Below are 27238 nucleotides of genomic sequence, written 5' to 3' on the forward strand. Positions count from 1 at the left end.
TATTCATTGTCCTTTTCATCACAACAATAAGCAATACTATTTTTTCCAGAAAAAAAAACAAAAACAAAATTACAATGCATGGTATTTTTTTTCCAGGAAAAACAAAAAGCCTCATTATACATTGTTGTTTTTGCAGAAAAAAAGCCTTACTATACATGGTCGTTTTTCAAGAGGAAAAAAAAGCCTTACTATACATGGTTGTTATTCATGAGAAAAAAGCTTTGTTTATTTATTAATTCATTTATTTTTTGCAAAAAATAAAAATAAACCTTACTGATTACATGATTGTTTGATTGTTTTTTGGAAAAAATAAGCTTTACTATACATGATCGTTTTTCATGAGAAAAAAAGCCTGATTATACAAAGTCGTGTTTCAGGAGAAAAAAAAGCCTTACTATAAATGCTTGTTTTTGCGAAAAAAATCCTTACTACACATGTTTTTTTTCATGAGAAAAAATATCCTTACTATATTTGAAGCGTTTTTTTTCTTTAAAAAAAAAAAAGCTTTACTATACGTGGTTGTTTCTTGTGAAATTAAGTCTTACTATGCATACTTGTTTTTCATGGGGGAAAAAAAAAGCCTTACTATACATGGTTGTCTTTTGCCCATTAAAAAAAAGCCTTAATACACACACACACACACATATATATAATGTGTGTGTGTGTGGTTCTTTAAAGATTATGTTGAAGCTTTGATAAATCTTTCTGCCACCTTCCAGCTAAATAGATGGACAGAGACAGTGTTAAGTCATGTCTTTTTTTTTATTGGTCGGTCTTTCCCTCCTCGCATTGTAACTCTCCTCGCTCGCATGAATGAAATGCGCTAGCCAGGAACAAAGATTCATACAGAACAGAAAGCAAATGATCCATAATGATTAAAAAAAAAAAAAACACACACAAACTTCAGCATGTCCAAAAAACAAAAAAACAATGTATGCCATCTCCATGTTAATATCCAAACAAACATGACTCACACACATGTAAATGAATGAAAACACTAAACAATATGTTACAATTGTGAGTGAAAATGCTTCCGAAACGCTCGCAGATGAACGAGCTGCCACGCCGTTCGTGATTTGCCCGTATTCTCAAATCAGCCGCTCGCCCGAAAAAGTTCATACCGGGAAATATTCCTCTTTTTCATTTGGGCGACAGTTCTTCACATATTTTGGTACAGCTATTTCCTGTGAAATGACAGCATATCTTGTTCTACCTTTTTTAGTGATATATATGCACATGATTTTTGCTTCATTGTAATTGATAGCTTAAAAGCTCGAAATACTTGGAACCGGCTTCCAAGTTATTTGGCAAAACCATCATAAAGCCCCACTTGGGTGAAAATTTCCCCCAGGGGTCAAAAACGGAATCACAGAAGCTAAACTGGCGAGCCATTCGCAGAGCCAACTTTTAAACAAGGCATTTCCAAGTAGGGTTTGAAGATGTGCTTTGAAACTCAAAACGGGATTGGGCTTTTTCCCGTTTCAGCAAATTCTCACACAGACGTCAAGTTTTTCCTCGACTCAACTTAGGCCCGCCTTGTTTTGTTTTCTCATTAAAAAAAACAAACAAACACGACTTTACCAGCAAGTCTACATACATATACATCGTTTTTTAAAATTCATTTTCCATGTTCTCTGGGAGGGAGGGGGGGGCACTTGTTGTCGCGCTTAGCTAAGGGTGTCCAATTTTTTTCTTTGAGAGCTGCAGAAAGAAAAATAGCAATCGTGCATGCAATTACAAAAGGTCGATAAAACGTAGCTCTTGAAGAAAAAGTCAAAAGGTGATGCATGGTCTCTACAATCACAGCATTTATTACTTTTTGTAAAAAAGCGTTGCGGGCCATGTCAAGTGTCTTGAGTAAATGCCGCGGGCCGCACAAACGTGGGTGGCGGGCGGCCCCCGGGCCATAGTTTGGACACCTCTGGCTTAGCCGGCCTTCTTTCCGACAGCGCGTGACACTGATACGATCAGCAAAATGAAATCAAGAAATGCATACCGAGAATACACAGTGTAAGTTACATAAAAAATCATTTTGGGGGACTGAAGGATGAAGGATTTGGGATTCACGAGTGAGGAATGAGCACATTTCTCTTTTTCTTCCGTCTGCCGTGGAAAGGCTAGAAGAAGGAAGAGCTAGAAGGGCGCCAGGAGGGCCGGCCGCTGCTGACTCAGTATTGGGTGGAAGTCGGCAGCCAGGGGGTACGGCGCGTCCAGGAGATGGATGGCCGGCGAGGCCAAGAAAGATGGCGGCGGATTGAGCGTCAGGGGGTGCGGGGCGAAGGCCGGCAGCAGGTGGGGGTAGGGGGGCAGCGGGAGGGGCAGGGGCACCAGGGACGGGTGGTGCCGGACCACCGCGTGATGGAAGGAGAAGGGCGGCGGCGGCGGCGGCAGCAGGAGGGCGGCCTGCGGGGGGAGGAGCCCCGCAGGGAGGCGGCGGGGGAAACGGGGCCTCTTCCCCGAGGAGACGCCCTCTCGACGCTCGTCCTTGTCCGACGGCCGGCCCTCGGCGCGAGGCGCTACGGCGTCCCCGTCGACTCTTCGGGGGCGCCCGCGGGAGGCGGCGCCGGCCGCCTCGTCCGGGCCGCGCGCCGTCCCGTCCGCTGAGAAGTGGCCCGGATGGCTCTCCTTGCCGCCGTGTTGACCTTTGATGATGTCATCACCGCGGGCCGCGACAAGCCGGCCGTCCGTGGAGGGGACGCCGCTGTCCTTAGCGTCCTGACGTAGGCCGCCCGTCCTGCCGGGCGGGCTCAAACGGCTTCCCTGATCTCTTCCTTGGCTGGTTTCCGTCAAAGCGAGGCTGAAAACCTTTCCGTTTTGCCTTCCTTCTCCGCCGGGTCCCCGCCCCGCACGGGTTTCCGGACTCTCCGTCCACTTCCTCTTGCGGCCGAGGGCCGCTTCCGCGCATCCCGAAGGGACGCCCGTCTCGCTTTGCGTCATTTGGGCGCACGGCGATCCACGAAAGGGAAGGGGGACGGGGCTGATCGCCTCATCGCATGCCGCTTCCGCATCTGGAGTCGGCGCGAGACGGATTTGGCGCTCGCACGCCGCGTCCCTGCGGGGGGACGCCTCGCCGCTAATCGCCTCCTCGCGCACGCTCGCCTCCTGAGCTTTTATCTCCCTCTGATTCTGCGGTCCCTCGTCCCCCCGCCGGGGCCCGTCTCTTTCTGGATGGTCCGCGTCGCCGGGGTCGCTTGTGATTGCGGGACAGCGTGGCGTCCGGATAGCGGGGCTAATCGCGGCGCCGCATGCCGCCCCCCCGCAGAGGGGCTTTGTGAGCGCGGGACCCCACTCGGGGAAAGATTGCCGGCACCGGCGCGGGCCGGCACCCGCGCTCGCCCGCTTCCGCCGATTACACCGATTTGCGGAGAGACGACATAATAGCGCGCGGCTCTCGCCTAGCCGTCCCCGCTCCTCCCCCCTCGGCCTTTTCTCAACGCCTTTGAGCGGCCGTTGCTCCGCGAGAAGACTTAATAGCCGCTTTTCCCGCCTCTCCTCTGTTTTAGCGTCCTGTCTTTCCAGCCTCAGCATCTGACGGAGACCAGTTATTATCCCCCTCCCGCTCCGCTCTTTCCTCTTGGTCTCCTCTCCTCTTTTCCTTCTTCCCCTCTTCCTCAGCCCTCCCCTTTTCCTCCTCCTCCGCCTCCTCAATCCAACACGGCCGGATTTGAAAGCGCCGGCGTGCGTAAAAGCCTCGACTCGTTCGCCACTTTTGCCCGGGCCCGCCGGCGGCGGGGGATTTCCCGCCTGTCCTCCTTCATTCTCGTCCCGGTTTTCATCCGACTTCCCCTCGCCGCCTCCCCCGCCGCTTTCCGGCTTGGGTTTGATCGACGACGGCTTTATCTCCGCCCCCGCTCCCCGCCGGCCGCCGGCGTGCGCTCGGAAGTCGTACAGGAGCGGGTTGACGCCGTAGGAGAGCGAGGGCGCCGTCTTTGTGCGGCGGAGCATCTCCGAAGGCCACAGCAGGACCCGGCCGCCGTCGCGGCTCAGGACGGGACAAAAAGGTTCCGTGGGCGGACACGACGGAGAGCCGGGCGTTTTTTTTTCTTTGGCTTGGTTCTCCGGTCCAAAACCGTGTTGCTTTCCAGGGGTAGGGCTTTCACAGCTAGAAACTTGAGGCTCTAAAGATGGCGGAGGTGCTGCTGGTCCGCTGGAGGTGGGACCACCTCCAACGGTGGGTTGGACGGCGGTCACACCGTGACCAGTCAATAGGGTCCCGATCCGATTCTCACAAGCGTCTTCGTTCGTCGGTCCACCTGGGTATGGAGCTCCCGTCTCATTTTGATTGGCGACTTTGGCTCCCGCACATCCGCCAAAGTCCTCAAGCGCAGTCCCTCCATCAACCAAGACCCGTCGGGCTCCATGTCCAGCCTGCGCTCGAGTTCCAGATGCGACAGCGATAGAGGCTCCTGTCTCACTTTGGCAAGTAGCTTGGACTCCAGTCCCCATTTTAGTCCCGGCCCTACAGGCCCGGGCGCCGGTACCACCTCCCGCCTCGCGATCATCGCCGTCTCGGGCATCGGTTCCACTTCCGCCCTCGTGTTCGTCTCCGCTCCCGCCCGTTTGGGTTTTACCGTTGTGGGAGCTTGTTCTACCTCCTACATCGATTTGGCCTCCGGTCCCTACTCGGGCTCCAGCAGTCCCACCGACGCTAACCTGCGCGTCTCCGGCGCTTTGTGGAGCGCTCACTCGGGCTCCGGGCCCAACCCCGCTGGCGTCCGGGGCCCCGGTCCCGATTAGGCCGACGCCCGCGGCTCCCGTCCCGCTCCCCTCATCGCCTTGCGCTCCCATTCCACCTCCCGCACGCGCTCGGGCCTCGGTCCCACGGCGTAAAGACGCGGCGTCATCGGGCTCTCCGGCCGCCGCGCGGAGACGCGGCGTAGCGGGGATCCGCTTTTGGCCGACTTGGCCGCCCGCTTCCTGCGCGGCATTTTGGCCGACTCGGGAGCTCCGCCCGGCCTGGATGAAGATGGCGGCCGACTGGTGCAGGAGAACGCAGCTCCTCTTTGGGAGCGAGAAGCAAACGGGGCGCCCCCTGCCGGCGAGCGAGGCTTTGCCGTCGGCGTTAGCGGGGACGTTATTGGCTCTAATGGTGTCGCTTAAGAAACCGGGGGCCCACGGGAGCTTGTTAAAGGCGCCGCCTTTGCTGGCCTCGCCGCTTTTGCCGGCGATGTCGCCGGACGCAACGGTGTTGGCGCTCCGTTGCGGGTAGGCCCAGCGCGCGTCGCTCACGAGTCGGCTCCTCAGCGCCGCGTCCAGAGGAAGGAGCAGCGAGCTTTGAGGATCTGGAAGGAGAAGAAAGAAGAAGATTTACATGCGAGAAGAGTGGAAGAAAAAAAAAAAAAAGAGGATGAGATGATGTCAGGCCCGCTGAGGCTGGCGGCGCTTTTGTTGCTCATCACACATCAGCAGGCCATCGGGGAGCGTGGGACGCACTTGCCGAGAAATAAAGGCGCCGAGCCGATGAATGTGAGGCTTACTTCAAACTGGCTTTGATTTTCATTGAAGATCGCTTCGTGGAGATCCGTTTTGCAGCGCCGCGCCTGTTCTTTGTTTGCTTACTGAGGGAGGGATCCACGCCGGCGTCAAACAGATGTTACAGATCAGACTGTAAGGCGCACCTAAACGCCTTCTGAAAGTTGACGGTGCGCCTTATAATCCCGTGCGCTTTATAATCCGGTGCGCCTTATAATCCGGTGCGCCTTATGCGGCGCATAAACTGGGGGTTTTTATTTTGCGGGGACCGAAAATATAATACCTTAATTGGCAGCGGCTCCATCTAGTGGATACATAACGCAAGCCCAGTCGCTACTGTAGCTTCTATTCTATGCTCCATTATTATGAAAACACTTTTAAAAGAAATAATATAATATAATAGAATTCTTTGAAGGTGCACCTTATAATTCAGTCTGCCTTATGAGCGGAAGACCTGGGCGCTCGCTCCCTCTTTTGCAAAAGATGCTTTTGGGCTCAATCTTTCTCCAGTTTCTTTTTGTTGACGACTCCCACGGACGCAATTTGAAAGATTCAGCACGAGCGGGAACCGGAAGGCTTTTCGGCAAGCGTGTGACTGTGAGTTTCCTCAAATGGATTCTTGGCCGTTTCCTCCCTCAAACGCGAGAAGAATCCCGGGCGCCCTCCTTTTCATGGCGGATCTCACCAATTTTGACTCCGTGTTTCACATTCGACGCCGCGGGTATGTTACTTTTGGATTTTGGCAATACGTGCTTGCGATCGGCTGTTGGTTGGGGCCAATTTGCGAGTGGGAGTTGTTGAACGGGCGGGGCCTGGAATTTGCCCCAAACGCGCTTGTGTGGGTTGCTAGCTTCCTAAAAACACACCTGCAAGTTTTCCAAATCAATGTGATTGCAAATGGCTGCGGAGGGGGCTCTTACCGCTCCCCGGGGCGCCGTCGCCGCTCCACTTGTCCATGGCGCCGGCCGGCTCCACCGCCACGGTGGTGGAGCGGAACATGGGACCGGAACCGGGAGCGCTGACGGGAAGGGGGGCGGGGGGGAGACAGCAAAAGCCGCAAATCAGTTTGGTCACGCCAGGCCGACTCCCTCTTTGGTTTCATCAAACATGACTCCGGCGGTTCACACGTCGGAGGAGGACGGGCTTGTGCGCCCCGTCATTTCCCGGGCTTGCTGCAAATTAGTTCCGCGGAGCGCCCCAACCGTGAACCGTTTGTGAGTGGAACTGAAAACACTTGCGTGTTTAGTGTACTTCTTATTAGCTAGCATTATGACAAATATATGTATCAGCCTTTTTTCTTACGTTTAACCAATTCCTTGGCGTTTTATATTTGTTTGCTTTTCAATTTGCTGAAACGATGAATACAAACGTATCCCGTTAGCGGAAGATAGGCGGAGCGCGGTCGGCATCCGCGCACGCTTGTTGGAAAGGCGCTCACCAACGCTCCTCCGCTTTGTCCTCCTCCTCATGACGAGGATGACGACGGCGACGGAGGCGGGGACGCTGGCGGAGCCCCTTCCTGAGCGCCCGCTCCTCCCGCCGCTCGTCCCTTCGCCTCCTGCTGGCCAAAGCTCGGTAGAACTCGCGATGCTTCAGCTCCTTCAGGCGCTGAAATGGCAACGGCCGCCGCATCGTTAGCGCCTGCGCCCGTGATGTCGGCGGGCTAACGTGTGTGTGTGGAATACACGCCGGTGTGTGTTTTGATACATGGTGAGGCTGAGATTGCGGGTTTTGAGCGCTTGCCCTTGCGGGGACCTCTTTTTCCGCATCAAGTCCTGCTTTTACTCCTTATCTCCAGCGGTTTGAACAGTGAAGGATAAAAAGTGCGCATGTACAGTATTTGTTGCAAGGTGTGTGTGTGAAGGGCTGAGATTTCAGGTCTTTGTAGGAACCTCTCTTTCGGCATCGAGACCTGGTTTTGGAGTTTCGGTTGGAATTGGATTTTGGTTTGGGTTAAGTTCAGGCCGGTGGACTAGGAAATGCAACATGTGAATGGGAAGACAAATCTGCGTGTGGTAGAAATTGACAGTGAAAAAAAAGAAGCGCGCATGTATTTGTGGTAATGTGTGTGAGCGCGGTAGTTTATCAATCACAAAGCTTTCCCGTAAATGTGTGCGCGCGCTCAAGTGTCAGCTTTAGCGGAGTCCAGCTTAATTCCTGCACGGAGCGCTCTGCGGCGCCGAGATAGGGACGCCCGTCCGCCCGCCCGCAAGTAATCGGCCGAGCAACAATAACATCCGCTATATCGCGGAGCCAAATAAAGCGCATCAGAAAAAAGAAAAAACTTGTGGCGCAAACCAAAAATTGGACAGGCGGGACAAACATACTTCAAGTACTTGACTTTATTCGTGTGTGTGTTTGTGTGCGTGTGTCACAAAAGAGATGCTGTTCACGTTATTTATTTATAACACGTCAAACTTTTTCTCTCGCTCACACGCAACGCATTCTCAGGAAGCAACTTTTCCCCTCCATCTATTATTAGTATACCATATTATAGATTCAGGTTAATGCGTTGTTTGAAATTGTCAATTCAAATTCAATTCAAATATATGTTCGGGATTGAACATGCTTTGTGTTTTATTCCATACGTGACCTTTTGAAAAAAACAAAATAGCAATATATATTTTTTTTTTCATATTCTTTAGATACCCTCCAAAGGAATTTCATTGGGATTTTTGGAAAAATAATGTAAACTACAATGATTTACTTTATATAAATATGTTATAAATACATGTCCTTGGACTAAATTATTTTTTGTATTATATTATTTCATTTATGTATCATATATTAACATATATTTATTATATATTATGATTTTTTTGAAAAATAATGTCAAAAATAATGACTCACAGTATATATTATACAATAATCTTATAAATATATGCCCTTGAACCTTTACCAACTCGTTCAGTGCCAGTCCAGTAAATGTGGATCTCAGACGTCTTTAGTCGTCATCGGCAGCGAACGAGTGAAATGTTGATGCGCGAGACGATTTCGTCGGGCTGGTTTGAGGCGCGGGGCCACCGAGCCCCCGCTCGCCCGCTCGCCCGCTCGCTCACCTGCTTGTGGTGATGGTCGTAGGAGTTGATGTGGTTGTCAAACTGCTGCTGGCGCACGTATTGTTTGTCGCACAGCTCGCAGTACAGGCTGGAGGCGCCCTCATCCTGCGCACACAAACACACACACACACAGAAAGTCACTTCTTCTTATTGTGTGTGTGCGTGTAGTTTTCTTGGTAGCACGGAAGCATAAAAACAATGGGGAAAAAGTCCTGCTGCAAGGACGCTGACTCACATGTTGTTCAATAAAATAAAAATAACGCCGGCAACAAAAACATGAGTCAAGGCAACAACCGCAACGGATGCAAATATGCTTCAAAAACAAACTTGATGGACTTTTCTTGCATCTTCCATTCACGCTTGTTAGCCACACTTTATACCGCACGTTAATATATTTTTTTTTTATGTATATCAAAGTACACACCTCAATCTTTTATCCAAGATCTTAATCATTTTAAACATTATTTTTATCTTTTTAATGTGAGATTTTTAAAAGTTTCTGAAAACGGCCATTGACTCACAACTTTTGGGTTGGATTTTTTAGTTGTTTCACATATTGATACACGCAGCTGCTTCACTGGTGGACAAAAACCAGCAGATAAGCTGCACTGGGCTAGAAGCCACAAGGGCTCAAATCATGAGAAAAAAGTTGCGGCTCATAGTCCAAAAAAATATGGGGTAAATGTCACAAAAAAGAATGATCAACAAAAAGGAAAACGCGTTCTTTATTTTATTCTTTTCTTTATTATTAATCTTTATTTCGATTCATTATAGCACAAACGACGAGAATGGAAGACGGAGGCCTCGTTATTTGATTAGCCAGTGACATTTATTGGAATGAAGTCAAATGTCAAAGTGGTTTCACCGCAAGCGTCCAAAGGTTTCCGTAGCGTAGTTCGCGAGCAGTCGGGCGAGCACGCGCATCTCAAGGCGCCCCTTTAATATCGGCAATAACGACAACGTTAATGATGCAAACGCATTTGTGTTTTATGCCTGTTGGAAATTGCACCCTGAAATCATTTTGCGGCCGACTAAAAGATGTTTTTTTTTCCTCCCTTAATCAAATCCAAACAAAGCCATCCATACCAGTTGACGTTTAATTGAGGCGAGGTCTTAAATGGCCGTCGGAGGGACATGACGCTAAGCGGGAATCATGCAAATGGAACCTTCGCCTTCCTAATTGAGGGAGGACTCCATGTTGCTGCTTTAATAGAATAATGCCACATAAGTCCTTCCTTAATGTCGCTCGCCGCGCAAGCCGCAACTTCATGGAATTACGGCGGTAATGGACGGCGGACGCTTTTGGGCTTTGTCTTGCGTCTGCGGCGGCCCAACCGCCTGGCTTTTTTTGTTAGTTTGCTTTGATTTAGTCATTTCTATCATTTTGTTGTCACTCATTTTCATCGTTTAATATCCGCAGTAACCCAAACTCAAGTAGGGATTGAGTTTTTGTTTCCGTTTTTAAAAAATTGTTTCTTTTGTTAAATAAAAAAAACGTCAAAATGTTTTTTTTTGTGAGGTCCAACTTAGATGAAAATTAGAGGAAAAATTGTGAGAAAAATTCCAAGATAAACCTGTAATAAATATGGTCATAAATGAAAATTCATGCAGTTTTTTTCTAATAAATAGAATTGCTATTTTTTTGAGAAAAAAAAAACCTTTATGTTCGTTTTTTTTTCCATTTTTTTTGTGCATGTGTGAAAAATGTATCCCTGTAGATGGATGTGCATGAGATTTGTAGTAAATTAGTAAGGTGTGTATTTGTGTGCTTTTGTGCGTGAGAGATATGCAGCCGTGTGTGTGTGCAGATAGTGTGTGTGTATGTATCATAAGTCGTAATGCAGATCGTGTCCGTGCTCGCGTCATACAGTGGGATCAATAGTTAGGATTAAAGGGCCCATTAGCCATGGCGCCGCCATTGTTGAGGCAAATGAAAAGTTCCAAGGTGATAAATATGGACGGGACGTGAGCGCCTTCTACATTTCGCGTTAGTTAGCATGAGCCCTCCTCACCAGCCCCGCCCACTTTGCATTCCTGCACACACTCTCAGCATCCGGAACGGAACACAACTCTGTTAGGGGATCGACGATTGACGTATTGACGTTCCGGCACGACGGCGACGGCGCGGCGCCAAAAAACAAAGGTCAAGGCAAATAGCACAAATAAATAAATGCGGATAGTTTTGCTCAATGTTATCATATGGTGCGAAGGCGCTCCCCGCCTGCATTCAAACAATGCGGCTTTTCCGCAATATGAAAGTGTTCGAAACGGCAAAAAGGTAGGACGCGCCCTTCGGCGGCCTCAAGTCGGAAAGCGGGGATGTTTTTCAGACCCCACTCAAAAACCTTGTGTCAAAAGCGCGACTAGCCGCAGCCGTCATCTCGGTTTGATCGGACGGGCGGCGGCGGCGGCGGCGAGACGTCCTGGCTTGAATTCAACTCTGCGAGCGGCTAATTGGCTACAAAACATTAGCGCCCCTTCATCCCGATACCCTCTTTTTGTTTTCTGGCACCGACAGACGCTAACGCGGCGCATCAAAGCGCAACGCAAGAAAAGAGCAGCCGGTTATTAGGCGAGGCGGAGACGCGCTCCGAGTCAGCTTTCAGGTCATCTCGGATCGGCGTCGCTTCGCAAACGCTCTTCAGATTCATCATTCAAGCGCGCTCGTTAACGCGCATCCAGCTTTGTTGCCAGAAAAATTCCCAAATCAGCTACTTCAAAATCCAAACTCACTTTCCGTATCGCGGTGTGTGTGTGTGAGCGTTTGTGTGAGGACAGCCGTAAGTTGTTTTGTTTTGTTTTTTACCGGCGTAGTGAGGACATTTGGGCCCGTCCGCACAAGTTCAGAGCTCTTTTTGTGGGTCCAGACTTGCTTTTGAGATGATTTCCATTGAGCTTTGGCCGAAAGCTTTACGGAAATCAGGAGGTGCCGCAATTACCCCCCCGTCATATCATTTCATGTGTCATTATGTTTCAAACATATCGTTGGTCGCTAAGCACACATTTATTTGCAAGTTTTTCACATTTAATGTATTCCTTTTTAATGAAAAATCTTACACGTTGTCCCTTTAAGCAATCTTGTTTAAGGTTAAAAGGGATGTCCCCGCAAGGATAGCTGTCCAAATGTATTTCAAGGCAACGGGACACAGATGCGGCCATGTCAGCGGCGTCAGGCCACGCACGCCAGCGTCCAGCGGGAGGGACCGATTCAAGCTCGGCCAGCATATGGCCCGCAAAGCTGCTCGCGCGCCGACCCGGCCCACCTCGCCGAATACGCGCGTACCCAAATTGAGCTGTAAAACGAGACGGGATTACAGCATTCATCTCCACGTCTCATAGACGCAATTATAAGCGCGGTGATGAGCCGCTTTCCTGCACCGCTGCGTGCGCGGCCTCATATTTGACACTCGCTCGGCGAGTGAGTGAAAGAGCCTGTTTTAGCCATGCTTTTAGCCTAGCGCTTGAAAAAAAAAAAAAAAAGTACCCGGGGTTGAATGAGTGGAGTCTTTAAAAACGTAAAATGACCTCTTTGGGATTGAATGAGCAAATTATTTTTCATGTACAATTGATCATTTTAAAAAGACATTTTTTCTCTTACTATCTGACTGGAAATGACAACACGTGCTGAAAGCTGAGGTAATAATCAACAAGCTGTGTTTTTTTTCCAACTGTGTCTTATCATTTGCGTTCTGACTCATCTGACAGGAAACTGCATGACTAATGACAATGAGCGGCCTTGTAAACACAAATGATCGCAAAGTTGCCTCACGTTCCAATTCCTTTGCTCTTAATTTGAAAAGAAAAACATACTATCCCTGTCACGGGATTAAAAATCATTCAGTGTGATCTCCTGATAGCTGCAGAACCCCAGTCGAAGTATCACGTAACCCCTTGAAGTACCTTCACGTCTTTGGCACGTGGCGGGGACCTTAAATGCTCTTCTGAATGAAGTTCCGGCCGCCCATAAATACACGCGCTGCGACATTTGCGGCTGTAGCTTAACGGCGAGCATTTCACGGCTCATTTGCGCGAGCGCGTGGAAACGGCGAGGTGACAAAGAGATAAAAAGTAATGAGAAGAGACCGCAGGAGAGGCCGAGCCGGCAAAATAAAAGAAAGAGCGCTAGGAGCGCATTCTAAACGGTGGCCCCCTAGTGGTGATTAGATGGAAAAGAAATGTCTTGGAATTGAGCTTATTGCTAGCGTACCTTGAAATCACCTTTTAGGGTAAGGTGAATGCGGGGCTTCGTTGGAGACACCGTTTGGTGTACGCTAAAGCGCTATAAGATTCCAAGTGGTGTCCATTGAACATAACGGCTTCTTGCCCTTCAAATGACACTTAAAGGGGAAGTCAAACATTTGATTTCTAATCTGTCCTTCGCACCACATAAACACAACATTCTGGTGAATATTGTTTTTTTTTAATTAAAAATTATTATTATTACGTTTATTGCATCATTGCCTTTGAATCGTTATGAGTTTGAAATGTCTGAATGCATTTGAATGCACCGTACATCCATCTACATTTTTCGACTCAAAAATCAAAGGGGATTGTTTTTGCTAAGTCTTTTCAATGTCACGCGCATTTTTAGCCCCTTTTGCACAGGTGCTCAATATCTTGCAAACACCAAGTTTGCTTTTCACCATTAACGCTATCACTTTTTTTTTTTTTGTGGCCCTTTAATGAGCCCTGCCACTGTGAAAATGAAGATGAGACGGCGGCCATATTGACATGAATATTGCATCACCATCCTGAGTGGTCTGCATGTGTTGTGACACACACACACACACGCAGTCTGGTGCATGAATTAACATGACACACACACACACACACACACACACTGCTCCAAGTGTACTTTCCGACTCCGATTGCTGTCATGAATGAAGACACGTGACTGAAGTTGTGAATGATTGACAGCTGTCAGTCACACGTCTCGCGCCAATTTGTGTGCGTGCAGCCAGATGGAGACAAATGGACTGCAATAACAAAAGCCTCCCGATTAACACAAACGCAGACACACACGCTTGTAAAACTTTTGCTCAATGGATTTATATTCTCGATCGTTATCTTTTCCCTGCTAAGATTTTGTTCCACTCTTGTTGCCGTCGCGTGGTCGCTATGGCTTTGTCGTTATCATTTTGTCGCTGTAACTTCACCTCTCTTTTTTTCACTGATCTTTTGTTCACCGCATTTTGATTCCAATTGCTGATTGCTTTCTCTTTGTTGCCATCGCTTGTTTTTCTTGCCGCAACCACTTTTGCTTTGTCACGATTGTTTTGTCGTTTTGGCTGTATTGCCCCCGCCCCCGTTATAAACATTTTCAATTATAATGACAAATACAAAGCGGTGACAATTAAAATGGGTTTACAATGGAACACAGAAAAACATTGAAACAACAAAGTGATCCGATCCAGTCAACGTTTCCTCCGCATTCATGTAGGAGACGCATTTTTTGAAGTTGGCCTGCAGGACGGCCGGCCCGTGGATCTCCGCAAGATCTCGTCACGAGCAAAAAGAATCGAAAGTCTCTTGTCTTCCTTCCTTGAGTATTGACAGAAGCTATTTAATTGCTTTCCATTACCCGATGCTTTTGCTACGGTTTTTCTCGTTTGTTTTTCTGGCTCGGGTTTTTACAAGACTTTGGCTGCGCCACACGCAGGTCCAATGTGTGCGGTCACATTTTATGGAGTGACTTTTGTTCAAGCCCGACCCTCCCTGCCGGAATTCGCGAGACCGACTTCATCGTACGCGCACACGCAAACGCGCAGGCACACACATGCGAGTCCACCGTAAGGGTGGATATGACAATCAAGCGTCAACCGGCTATCACAGTCAGACACACTTTAATGGACTTAGCTGGGATTAGACCTCACACACGCTCACACTGAAAAAACACACTCACACATACGGCACAAAGACACATACCCGGTGTCGCTTGCAAACGCACACTCAAGCATCACGCCTTTCTCATTATCATGCATAGTGGCGGCGCACGCATTGATTTTCACTCTGTCTTAAACGTAGCCCACGCAGCTGTGTGTGTGTGTGTGTGTGTGTGAGATTTTTGTCACAAGATGGGGACCAAATCATGGGTTTCACTCTCTATGTGGGAACCTTGTGGGGACCCTTTGGTGGACCCCACAAGTAAAGACTCCTTTTTGAGGGTCCAGACTTGAATTTGGAGCATGGGTTAGGGAATTTGTCGTAATAGTTACGGTTAGGACTTGCAGGAAAATGCATGCGCTTAGGAAATGCATAATGTCCATGAGATGTCCCCGCTATGATAGAAAAAGCCTGTGTGTGTGTGTGTGTGTCCGTCCTTGATTTTTGTCACAAGGTTGGGATCAAATAATGGGTTTCACTGTCACTGTCATACTTTATTGAGTATATATATTTTAATTGGATTTTGGATGAGGTAAGGGTTAGGTTCAGGCATTCTGAAATGCATAGTATGGATGAGATGTCCCCACTATGATAGAAACATTGCCATCTGTGTGTGTGAGTGTGTTTGTGCATGCGTGTGTGGTCAGCTTGGTAAAGCCTTTCCAGGCTGAGCGAAGATTATGGCTCAGAGATTTTGGACTTTTTCCGTCTTCTCGCCCTTCTCTTTTAGTTCAAGTCTTTTTTTCCCGACTCTGCCTCTCCATCAATTTGAAAATAGGAAGGGGTCCATTGCTCCGCAGCTTGGTGTTATGGAGAGGAAGGAAAAAAAAAAAAGCCTTGGATGTCTCACACAAGTTGGCTGTTGCACTTAAAATGAGTCGAGAGCATTCACCATTATATTGGCGCCGCGTTCACCCAACACTCAAAATGTGGGAAATCTGATACACGCTTAACCCGCAGCAAATATATAAGAATATATAAAACGCTGCTAGGAACGACTTGAAAATAAAAGTGTAAGATAACTCTATTTAGGTTATCCCATGAATATAAGTGTGATGTTTTCAAATGCAATGAATCACTGACATGAGGACCTAAGGGCCTAATCGCACGTCTGTCGCCGTGTTCCCGGAAACCAAGGCAGCAGTGAGTGCATGAACTGATAGTGTAGGGACTTCCACATACATCCCCCACTATCAGAAACCTTGCTGCCGTAATGCTCCCCCCCTCTAGAGAAAGCGTAATGAGAATGGCAGAAGCTCCGTCAAGGCGCACATCTACATTGATTGCAAGTTGCGTTTTCCGTGAAAATGCTTGCTAGGACGGCTCTGAAAGTTTGCTAAAAGTAGCAACAAAAACAGGCAGCGGTGACAAGAGTCAACAGCCGTTGTTACAATCCTCCCCGGTTGTCATGGTAACAAACATGTACTGGGAGATGTGCGGGGGGGGGCACGCCACGTCTCCTCGCACGCGGCAGCAGTGGCAAGACAGGTGAAAAGCCCGCAAGTATTTGTTTGATGGTTGAAGACGGTAAATCTGGCGCAGAGTGTTTTGGGCCGCATCGACCTCATTTTTTTTCAATGTTGTAAACATCATTAGCATGCGCTCGTTGGTGGAGGCCAAACTAGATTACTATGCAGTCATTAGGCCGACCTGATAAACAAAACACGCAAAGCGGCTGGAGACTCCTCGCGGTTTTCACAAAACCGGCACGCGCGCGCAGGGCTAATAAAATCCAGCCCTAAAAACAATGGCCGCCGCGCCGATGCTATCGGAACAAATAGCGTGAAGCCGTGGGACACAGACAAATGGCTATTTTTGTCGAAAAGGGGGGGTCAAGGGTCAAATCGGACGGCTCCATTTGTGGATGCCGCTTTCTGTTTCTGGTGCCGGCTTCAATTTAACATATAAAGTCTTTATTTGAATATTTGAATTGAACATAGAAAGGCTTTGTTAACACACACGCATCGCCAGCCCGGTAAAAGTGCCTTTTTGACGTCTTTGGCAGCGAATGAGTTAAAACATTCATTGCAAGCACAGAAGGGAGGGGGGGGGGGGGGGGCAGTCCTCTTGGCGAAGGACTGCTGTAAGTCAAGCACGGCTCCCAGCGTAAAGTGTCGCCTTGAGATACAAGCGAGCGGCTCGGAAACGCGCGCTCATATCGGGCAGGAAGCGAAGCCGGCGAGAGCCAATGGGGATCGAGCGGGCGGGTTCGTCCCTCGCCATTTTCGCAAGGCGCGGGCTGACCCCCGTCCTTCGAGCGGCGCCGGAACTCATTTTCCGAGCCCCCCCCCCCCCACTTGTCATCTGTCTCCGACTTCTCCGCGTGCTTCTGCGCTCCCGTCTCGCTGCCTTGCTTGTATCTATTTCGCTGGCGGCGGGGGGGCGGGGATCATTTGGAGATGTATACCCGCGCGCACACGCACAAACACACACACACACACAAGCCGCTTTGCTCTATTAAGTGCAACCGGTGTTGCTTTGCATGTGAAAGTCTTGAAAGTGATGGAGAAGGGGGGGGGGCATCGGGGAGGGGGGAGGGGGGGGAGACGGGGTTCGATGTCGGCGAGCAAGAAACATGACGGAATGACGGGAACGAGCAAAGCCGGCCCAAAAGCAATCCTGTTGGCGCTGATAGATTTCCGGGACCACAATGTTATCTGGCTACACACATGCGCGCAAACACAGGGGGGGGGGGGGTTTCTATCCCAGGGGGGACATCCCGATGATTAAGCTTAACCATCGCAACAGATTGCCTTACCTCAAGCCAAATCCCATTCAAAGCTATACCAAAAGAAAATCTTGACCCGAAACAAAAAAGGCCTGAACTAAGAGGTCCGCAGAGTCAGTAAAACCCGAGATTTGGTCCCCACCATGAATGAAAAAACAGGTATCCAAACACACGGGGATGTCTCTCTCCCATTGTTCTCCGGCCGAGACCAATCCAGTTGGTCCGGAGACAAGCCTTCTGTTGTAACAACTGTAATTACACGCGCGCACACCCACACATGCGCAGACGCCCCGCACCGCACCGCTGGCAAGTTAGTCATCCTTTTTCCTTGTGTTTTTGTAGCCTGTGTGTGTGCGTGTTCCTGCACGGCTATGCGCGTGGGTACCGATGACGAATCTTAACCTGTTTAAACGCTGTCAAAAAAGTTAACGGTGGTTGCAAGTTTTGATATAGCTTTTTCCTTGCGTCAAATGGGGCGGGCCAATAAAATCCTGGTATGCCCTGATATACGTTGACGCAACAACTTCAAATGCATCATTCTTTTTGAATACTGCCCGAAATAAAACAAATCAGCATTCCTCATCGTATATTAACACGAATCATAAAAGATTTCAGGTTTTTCATTTATGGAAATGAAAACTTGGAGCAATGCGCGGGTACTATTGACTCCCCCGCGCTAGCGTAAATGTGCCCTTTTGTCTGTGTGAAGCTGTCACAATTGGATTGTTTGTTTTTTTTCACAGCTCGGATGGATGGCCTTTACTTACACCCGCGCGCGCGCGCGTGCGCGCGGGGCCCCCTCGCGCGAGGCCAATTCATTTTGCCACAAGTGGTCCCCGATCGGATCTGCTGGGAGTTCCATTACAGCTCACCTTGAGCGACCTTTGAGGTGGCCCCGGCGCACCTGCGTGACTCCATTCATTTGGCAGCACAAGTGCATGGGCCGCAGCTCCTTCTCCTTCTTTTGGCTAAGCTTTCCAGCCGAGGTCCTTCTACGCTCGAACAAAAGGAGCGCATGGACGCGGCGCTCCCCTAATCCACCCCATAAGAGAAAACGTCTGCTTCAACCTCAATAGGAAACGATTCCAGCACTGTCATTCAAGGCGCGCGTATTTACCGTAATTCCCCAAATAGAAGACGCAGCTTTCATTTGGGGCTCAAATTCTGCTAGCTTCCGCGATTAGGACGCACCCACACTTCTTTTCATCTTTTGTTAACGCTTTATATTTTCTTGTGTTCATATCCGTAAGTTCATATGTTGCGTGTTTTAGGTTTCCCACCTTGTGAGGGGTCGGTGAACGCCTCACCGGTCTAAAATGCGCTCAAAGCGCTTTTTCTTTTCCTAGCGACGGGGTTGGAGATCGTTTTATGGTAACTAAGTTGAGGCGTATCTGTGTTTATGAATTATCATTGTGTGTATATGGCAAAAGATGGCAATTAAAGAAATGGAATGAATGGAACACCTTTCCAGGTGCACTCTTAACTCATTCAATGCCAGGGACATATTTTCACCTTTAATAGTCCACACGTTCAATCCTAGATACTTAACTCATTCACTGCCAGCGACGTATTTTCACCTTTTTGAACTCGTTCAATTCCGGGGACGTTCTGTATTTTCCATTTTTTTTAAAGTCCAGACATACATCCATCCTTCCATTTTCTTGAGCCGCTTAGCTCCAAATACTCAACTCATTCAATGCCAGGGACATAGTTTAATTAAATTTTTTTTAACTCATTCACTGCCAGGGACATATTTTCACATTTTTCAAGAGCCTTTGTGGAGGTACAGTATGAATCTTCTCCCATGTAGCTAAGGCGCCAAATAAGCGCACACTATTTAGCATTTTTGGAGACCGAAGGCATGCTGGAATGAAGGAAATTCTGAATGTGTGTGTGTGTGTTATCTTGTGTAAGGGCGGCCTTTGCGCTGTCAAAGGAAATGTCCATAAAAGACGGAGAAGACAAGTGGAAGTGGTGTCTGCGGGCACAAAAGGTCACGGCGGTTATCTCAGCTGGCGCTCAACACACACGCGCGCGCGCGCTCGCAAAGCACGTGTGTGTGGGTGCGCGCTTGTGTGTTTGCGCGGCGTGGCGTCAGCGCATCTAATGACAGCGGAGCGGCAGATAGTATTGATCGGCCTGACCCTCTCTGACCATCAATACACATGATCCCGTTCAGATAAGCTTACACGCAATCAATAGCACTCTCTTTGTCTCACTGTGCGTGCCTGTGTGTGTGCGTGTGCGCACAAGAGGCTAACGTCACCATGACCTAACCTGTCTCCGATAGGAGACGCGTGTGTGTGTTTGTGAGTCATTTGGTTTTGTCACATGATGGGGACTTCCATCTGGTTTACCGGTCTTTGTGGGGACCTTTTGGCCTTGCGGGGACCTCCACAAGTTCTTTTCCAGGGTCAAGACTTGCTTTTGGGGCATCGCTTTGAATTGGCCTTTGCTTGAGCTTAGGCAATCCCATGTTTAAGCTTAGGGCCTAGCAAATGCATGACGCCAATGGGACGTCCCCGCTATGATAGTAAATAAAAAAAATAAAAAATAAAAAACCTTGTGTTTGTCTGTGGTTGATTTTACATTAACCTGACGCCTTGTCTGACCTTGTGTGTGCGTGTGTGCATGTGTATGCCTTTGGTTGACTTAACTTTAACCTGACGTGTCTGACTCTGACCTCAGGTATGTGTGTGTGTGTGTGTGTGTGTATTTGAGAGCGAGTGCATCCGTGCATGTGAGCATGTTCTTGATTGTGTTGTAACCTGACATGTGTCTGACGCTGTCTTGGGGTACATGTGTGAACGTGTGTAATTGTGCACACACACACGAGTCTGTGTGTGATACCACAGTTGTTGTTTTATTTTATTTTTTTTTGGGGGGGGGGGGGTTAATGCAATGGTTAATGCATCAGTTAGTCCACGCAATTTTTTCAGTCTTTTCCCCTTTGGTTCCCTTTTTTACTTTATCTCCTTTGTTGAAAACATAACTACGTCAATGCAATACTTTTTGGACTACCAAACTACGGCCCGGGGGCCCTATGCGGCCCGCTAAGCTTGTTATTCCGGCCCGCCGAACTTGAAGAAATCATCTATCAGGGAGGAAAGCGTTCAAGTTAACACATTCAATGCCGGGGACGTATTTTCCCAATTTTAAGATGACACTTAAAAGGGGCGTAACCCCAGAGAAATTATTCCAAAAATGTTCTCGTCAGTGCGGTATTTGGAATAATACTACAATTGTGGAAGCTGAATTAAGCAGCAGAATCAGGGGCGGCCATTTTGTTGACCGTCAACTGAGAATGACGACACAGTTGCTAAGGGCACGGCTGACAACCAACGACCGATGTCACATGACCTAAAGATGAAAACAGCTAAGTTGTGATTGGCTGTTACCCAAATCCCTGGGATCAGGACTCGGTGTTGAAAATCAGGTGAAAAAAAAAAGTCGATGGCTTATTCCTGATTATGAATGACATTGATGGTTTTTCATACGTGTGGATGAAGACGTAAAGGCGATGAAAGCAGCGCAAGCGATGGATTGCGGAGTGTAAGTCAACGCGGCGTTGACCCGCTGCCAGATATGAACACGTGCTGGCTTCGGCTCTCGGCGCTTTAATAACTGCTTTTATCCCTTTCGGGAGGATTAAATAAGTAACAAATGAAAGAAAAAAGGCGCAAATGACCAAACAAGACAAGTGGAGCGCCATGATTGCTTTTGTGCGATATTGACACAAGCTTTGTGGCGATTGGCGCTCAAGTGGCCTCCAGAGGCTTGTTTCCAACAATGGAAAAGTGTTGGAACGCGGCGTCGCTAATGCTGTGACCAGCTCATGTCCTCGAACGCTCCGTGGCAATTTCAATGCACCTTGACGCCCCAAAATATTATTATCATGTTTATTTCTCAACAAATACACAGATTTTTTTTTGGGGGGGGGGGGACAATTTCCATGCGTTACACTGGCGAGGCGTTCACTGACCGCTCACTATGTGGGAAATCTGAAAAACACTTGTCCCGCAACAAAATATAACAAAATATATAACTTACGCATATAGAGTTTTTGATGGGATTTCCTCTGTTAAGATGTACTTTTGACCTAACCCTAACCCTGACCCCAAAGCAGTTGGCATTTGTATGATTGCCATAAGCATTGGGCCGCACCCGAAAGTAGAGCTGATTTAGTTTGTCCTTTTGCGCTTTGTTTGACTTGAGCTGTTTTTTGGCGCCACCTCTGGCCGCTGCTGCTATTACATTTTGTCGTGAGGATGGAAGGCGCGGCTTCACTTTGAGAGCGGTCAGTTGTCGGTAAGTTCTACTTCCTTTGGAAGAGTGTTGTCATTTCTAATAATATGGCCAAAATGTTTGTTGATCCAAAAAGTTCAACCCCACAATAAAAAATCTCCAGCTTGGAGACTTCTGATTTACAGTACAAACAATTCCGTCAAATGAAAATGGTTTGGCTTTTGATTTTGGCCGACTAACCGGAGGCGACAGGCCGCGCCGACCTCCAGCGGGGCGCGCGCGCGCCGTCGCCCTTCTGTTTCGCTTCCTGTTCCACTCACTGGCTCGCCACGCATGTGTGTGTGTGTGTGTGTGTGTTCTTGTAACACGCGCCCTCTGCGTGTGAGGCGTCCAGATGGAGATGGCTTTATAATGGCGGGACAGTTGTTGTTGTTTTGATGATTATTATTTGATGCTTGTTTTTACTGCTCACCAAAGTGAGACCGAAGAGGGGATGATGGGGGAGGGGGGGTGTGGCAACAAAAAAAAAAATGTGGGGGGGGGGGGCGGCGCAATCAAAAGGGAGAAGAATGAGAAGGCGATTGAAAGAGAAGAGCGGGCCACGGAGAAGAAGAAAGGCGGCCCCCGACCATGATTGCAAAGCCAAAAAGGCACAGAGGATTCCGATGAAAAGTCCCCCGGGGACGTCAGTGAGACCTAAAATAAATCGAAATAAAAGACAAAAATAAGCCCTGCCCCGAGGATCTTTTACCTTTACGTCGGGCAAACACGTACAGCAGATGGCACTTGTCAGGTTCGGTCAGCCTCCAACATTTAATAAAGAAAACACGAGGAAGGAAGACTCGGGCAGTCGTGCGCGGTCACGGATGTCTGACCTGTCTGATACGCATCCTGTGGAGCCCTCTTTTATTCATTAGGATTGGCCACAGTTACAAAGCCATTTGCTTAACTTGTGATTGTGGGGGATGTAAGTGCCGGTCCTTACACTATCAGTGCATGCAATCACCGCTAACATCTTTCTTAGGAACATGACGCGCTTTTCTTTTCACTTCACTGTACTCCTTGAAAACAAGTCGTGCAACCATATAATTTGATTGTGGTGTTGAGATTTGGAAAAACGTAAAATTACCTCCTTGGGATGGAATTGAAGGAATTCATTTGATAACCAAGCAATTTTTTATATCGGATTAATACTTTTAAAAAAGATTATTCACTTGCTGTCTACTGAAACTTACATCTCCTGAAGGCTCGGGGAACTACGCTCGTCACGCTTCTGCTTATAGATGTCACCTGACCAAAAGCTGAGCCATGATTGGTCAGCCTCGAGCACATGCCATTTTGAGAAATTTGTTATTAAAAGGTATTCATTGGATATTAAAAATGAATTGTTTACCGCTAAAAACGCTCAAATAAATGGATTATCCATAATCATTGGAGGAAATCAATATTTTGGGGGGGAGGTCGATGTCTTCAACTAGACAACCAAAGACATGTTATTTGGAGCACATAAAAGATCTTTTTCAAAGCAATGAAGTGAAATTTGCTCATTTTTTTCGTAGTGCCTCAGTTGGGAATCACTGATACAATGGATTAAAAAAAAAAAAGAAAGGTAGTAACAAGGCAACGGGCTAACAAGTATCAGCGTGGGTAAACTTCCGCACCGTGCGTCTGGTCCATCTGCTTCCATTTCCTTGGTCGCCATCCCGTTTGGCAAGCGGCCACCCCCCCTCCCCTCGGCGCCGCCCACCTCGTTGGCAGGGTTCACCCGAGTCGCCATAACGCCCCCTCAACTCCGCCGGCTTGCTACCCCCAGTTGCCATGGCGATGGAGTAGCTGTATAAATATATACTTTAGCATGCGGCACTCCACAAGTCATTAAGAACATCTTAAGAGGGAAAATCATTCTCTGGAGGGAAGCGGCGAGTGCAGGGGCCCTTTTTGTTCTTCTTCTTAAAGGGCCACCGCCGCACGTTGGATTTGCGGCCGTATGGACAGTGAAACAAATCATGTCAAATGTGAGGCGGGTGGGGCTTGCGGGGACAACATTTTCTCACTCCGATCATGGGATAAGTCTTCAACTAGAATTTTAGGAGGAAATATATATATATATATATATATATATATATATATATATATATATATATATATATATATATATATATATATATATATATATATATATATATATATATATATGTACATATGCACAGGGATGCACATAACCATTTTTTACATGGTGAATGTTCTGTTCGTGGAAAAAAAAGAAAAGTAGCAAGCTAATATGTTGCGTTCAGGCTTGAAGAGATCAATAGCACTTTTATTTGAATCATTTGAATTTTTGTGGGCAAAAACGTGCAAGCAGGCCCACTGGAATGAGCCCAGATCTAAAGAGATTTACTCGTGAGCCATAAAACTGAAAAGATCCAGTTTTTCAGATTCGGTATTTGCGCAGAAGCACTTATCCGACTGGATAGTGTGTGCGTTGCGGCAATGGCACCAAATGCAGGAAGAATTGCTTGTCAACAAACGGGTCGTACGTTGGAGCTTGCGCTGGCTAGCGATCAGCTTCTTCATTTTCACACCTCCGCTCTGTGCGAAAATGCCCACGCATGCAATAAACTCACTCCAGGTTTTTGTTTTTTTGTTTTTGTTGGGGGGGGGGGGCATTACAAGTAAGACTGCGACAGAGATAAGGTTTGCAAGAAATTGAGCCTGATGCAAAAAATAAAAATAAAAAATCCATGTGCAGGCGGATGGACTGATAGACTTTTTGGAGGCAGCCATTTTGGTGAGTGCAAGCATTTAGTTGATGTATTTTTGAATTTTTCATGTTCTTGTCGTTTTATTTTGTTCATATTCTGTTGTAAATTCCTCGTTGTCGCTACATTATGAGTGCATGGGGAAGATTTGATTGGTGCGTGCGTATGCTGGGGGAGGTCCATTTTTGCGCACTGGTCATGGCAGGCATGTTGCTGGGCAGCTAAACGGGTCCTATGGGGGGGCGTATTAGACTTGTTTACATTGTATCGGAGGGCGATTGCGGCACACGTCGAGTTACAAGGCGGTCATTGTGAGAAAACAGCTCTAATATACTGTATATGGAATCAAAAACATCCCAGTCTGTCGATAATCTTCACTGCAATTTTTGCCTAGGTCAATCGAAAAAAAAGAAAAAAAAAAAGCGCTTTCAGCATTTACAATCGCAAGATCAAGACGACTGACGGCGCTAATCGAGCCGTCGGTAGGGCCAAGACAGAGGCGGGCTGCCGTTACCGTGGAAACTTGCCAAAAAGTGGATGACCGAGACGAAAGCGGGAAGCTAAACGCGCTTCCTCTCCGGCGCCGATGTGGGAAAACGCTTCACGTTCCATAACACAACTCCACAAATTAGCTGCCCGGTTCAGCCGAGCGATCGCGCTCAAAGTGGCGGGAAGACGCACACACGCGTGCGCGCGCACGTAAAACACACCCACACGTGGCTGTGGGCAGCAGATGGCTTCTCGGTCATGGCTGATGTTTCACACATCCACAGAGTTCCCGACACGCGCGCTCATCATCTTGCGTGCGCTCTCTCACACACACACGTACCCTGGATAGGAATTAGCCCGTAGTTAATTTACAGAGCGATGAGCCAAGTTGTTTGGGTGAGTTCAAGGCGCGCGCACACACATGAATTGGCCGACAACAATGACACACACATAACCACAGCAATTAATAACTACATTCATATCACAGCATTGACAACTACAGTCTAAACCACTATACATCCACACATAGTAAAATAAACACACACACACACATCCACGGCAGTAACAACTACATTCATATTACAGCATCTACACGACTACAGTCGAAACGCACATACGTACGCTATCTAACCCTACAACTACACTTGTCTCCTGAAATAAAATAGCAACGACACACACATATGACAAAAACAATTCCATTCATATCACAGCATTGACACAACTACAGTCTAAGATACACATCTACACAATAAACAACTGCACAAAAACATTAGCAGCAACACAAACATACTTACTACAATAACAACTACTGTACATTCATATCACAGCACTATTAAAAACTACACTTGTCTTTTGGAAAAAAGACAACACACACACACACCTATTACAACAACAACAACTACATTCGATTCACATCACTGAAACAACTAGAATCTAAGCTAGGAATCTACACAGTTTAAAACTACACTTGTCTTCAGCAATAACAACAATAGCAACAACACACACACGCCTACTACAACAACTACATTCCTATCACAGTATTTACGCAACTACAGTCTAAGGTACACATCTACACTCTTAACAACTACACTCGTCTCCGGGAAGAACGATGGCAACAATCGCACACACAGACATCTGCAACAATAACAAGTAAACTAAGTAAAATATACTCATAGTAACACACACACATCCACTAATATACATCTACAGTGAAAATTAAAGAAAAAAACTACACACTGAGGCTAGATAGAGGACGAGCGGCGATATTTGGCATTTTGACGGCGAGAAAGCGCCGCTCCAGAACGGGACGCGGCCGGGCCGGACGTTGCCGAGGCGACGCGGCGTTGGGTAAAGGTGTGAAAAATTTCCGCGGCGGCCGCCGCGCACAAACAGCATTTGGTTGCATCTTCCCGGCTAAAAGTTTTGTCTGATGAGTCAGCTCGACGCTTTTCAAAGTGAGAACGTTCATCAACACTTGGGCCGAGGATGAGGCATTCATTAAAATCGCATCATCGAGTCACCGACCGCAGTCGCGCTTGCTAACTCCATTTCTAATCAATCCAAGTAGCGACTTGCTCCACCAAATGGAACGTCTGCTCTCATCCATTTTATTTAGACCCTATTTCTTGCGTTGCTCCATCTCTGACTTTGACTCCATGGACCAGACTCCGCAATGGCGCTTTTCAGTCGCTACGTCGATAAAGTTCGGCTGACGCGGGGCCGATGCCACCACCCATTACTAGCAATCGAGGAGGCTGAATCGCTTGTGTTTTCCGCACTATAAGGCGCGCCTTCAGTTAATGGCCAATTTTAAAAGTGTTTTCACATATAGGATGGACTGCATTATAAGGCGCAAAGAATAGAAGCTGCAGTAAGACTCAAGATTTTTGCGTCTTGTCCACACACAAATCGCTTCAAAATTGGAGCATACATAGCATATCAAAATTTCAAATAGGGTGTTAATGGAAGAACTTACACGGCAATGAAGTTATTTTTTGCTCCCCCTAAAAAGAAAATTTGGGGTTTGTGCGCCGTATAAGGCACACCGGATTATAAAGCGCACCTTCAATGAACGCCTTATTTTAAAAGTGTTTTCATATATAGAGAGCGCACCGCATTATAAGGCACATAGAATAGAAGCCACAGTAGTGGCTGGGCTTGCCTTATGCCTCCACTAGATGGAGCTGCGCAAACAGGAATGGCAACAAAACAATCACGTAAATCAGTCCAAATTTATTAATAAACAATCAGGAATTAAAAATAGTCAGCACTGGTATAGTAAGTAGTATAAAAGTATAGTAAGTATGGATAAAACATGAAGTTTAACAATCAAAGTCTTGTCAAAAATGATGGTTTTGTCTCCAAAAACCCCGCCCCACTCAACTGTCAATCAAATATCTCAAATCTTTTTTTATGCTTTAACTATAGTTTTAAGCCACTAATATGCACCCGCCCAAGAAAAAAAAAAAAAATCCCCCCTCCCTCCCTGTGACGTGCATGCAACGATGAGGCGCTCTAAAGTCATTTGCTGATCTTTGCATAGACTCCTCATTGGAGATTTTGGTTGAGCACCTGTAATCTGTGGCCATGATAATCCCGACAAT

The 27238-nt window shown here is 47.6% G+C and overlaps 2 protein-coding genes across 5 annotated transcripts in view; one reads left to right on the forward strand and one right to left on the reverse strand.

Annotated features, from left to right (window-relative positions):
• rbm45 (RNA binding motif protein 45) overlaps positions 1–27238 on the forward strand; it is a 71276-nt gene that overhangs the window by 24034 nt on the left and 20004 nt on the right. Inside the window, exon 10 of one of the 2 annotated variants that reach the window (XM_088422128.1) lies at positions 17886–18602. The exons of the other annotated variant lie outside the window; for it this stretch is intronic. The gene's annotated coding sequence lies outside the window, so the exon portion shown is untranslated. Of the gene's footprint in view, positions 1–17885; positions 18603–27238 lie in introns of those variants that run through there. 2 annotated transcript variants of the gene reach the window in all.
• Positions 744–27238, reverse strand: part of LOC148419744 (uncharacterized) — a 38133-nt gene continuing 11638 nt past the window's right edge. For all 3 annotated transcript variants that reach the window (XM_088422113.1, XM_088422112.1, XM_088422111.1), the window contains 4 exons: positions 8532–8636; positions 6911–7080; positions 6393–6490; positions 744–5282 (listed from right to left, as the gene is read on the reverse strand). In XM_088422113.1, coding sequence (XP_088278239.1) covers positions 2134–5282; positions 6393–6490; positions 6911–7080; positions 8532–8636 — 3522 coding nt within the window. In that variant the 3' untranslated portion in view covers positions 744–2133. The remainder of the gene's footprint in view (positions 5283–6392; positions 6491–6910; positions 7081–8531; positions 8637–27238) is intronic.

The sequence above is a fragment of the Hippichthys cyanospilos genome, chromosome 8, assembly GCF_059441005.1.
Source record: "Hippichthys cyanospilos isolate Australia breed blue-spotted pipefish chromosome 8, RoL_Hcya_1.0, whole genome shotgun sequence".
Classification (NCBI taxonomy): domain Eukaryota; kingdom Metazoa; phylum Chordata; class Actinopteri; order Syngnathiformes; family Syngnathidae; genus Hippichthys; species Hippichthys cyanospilos.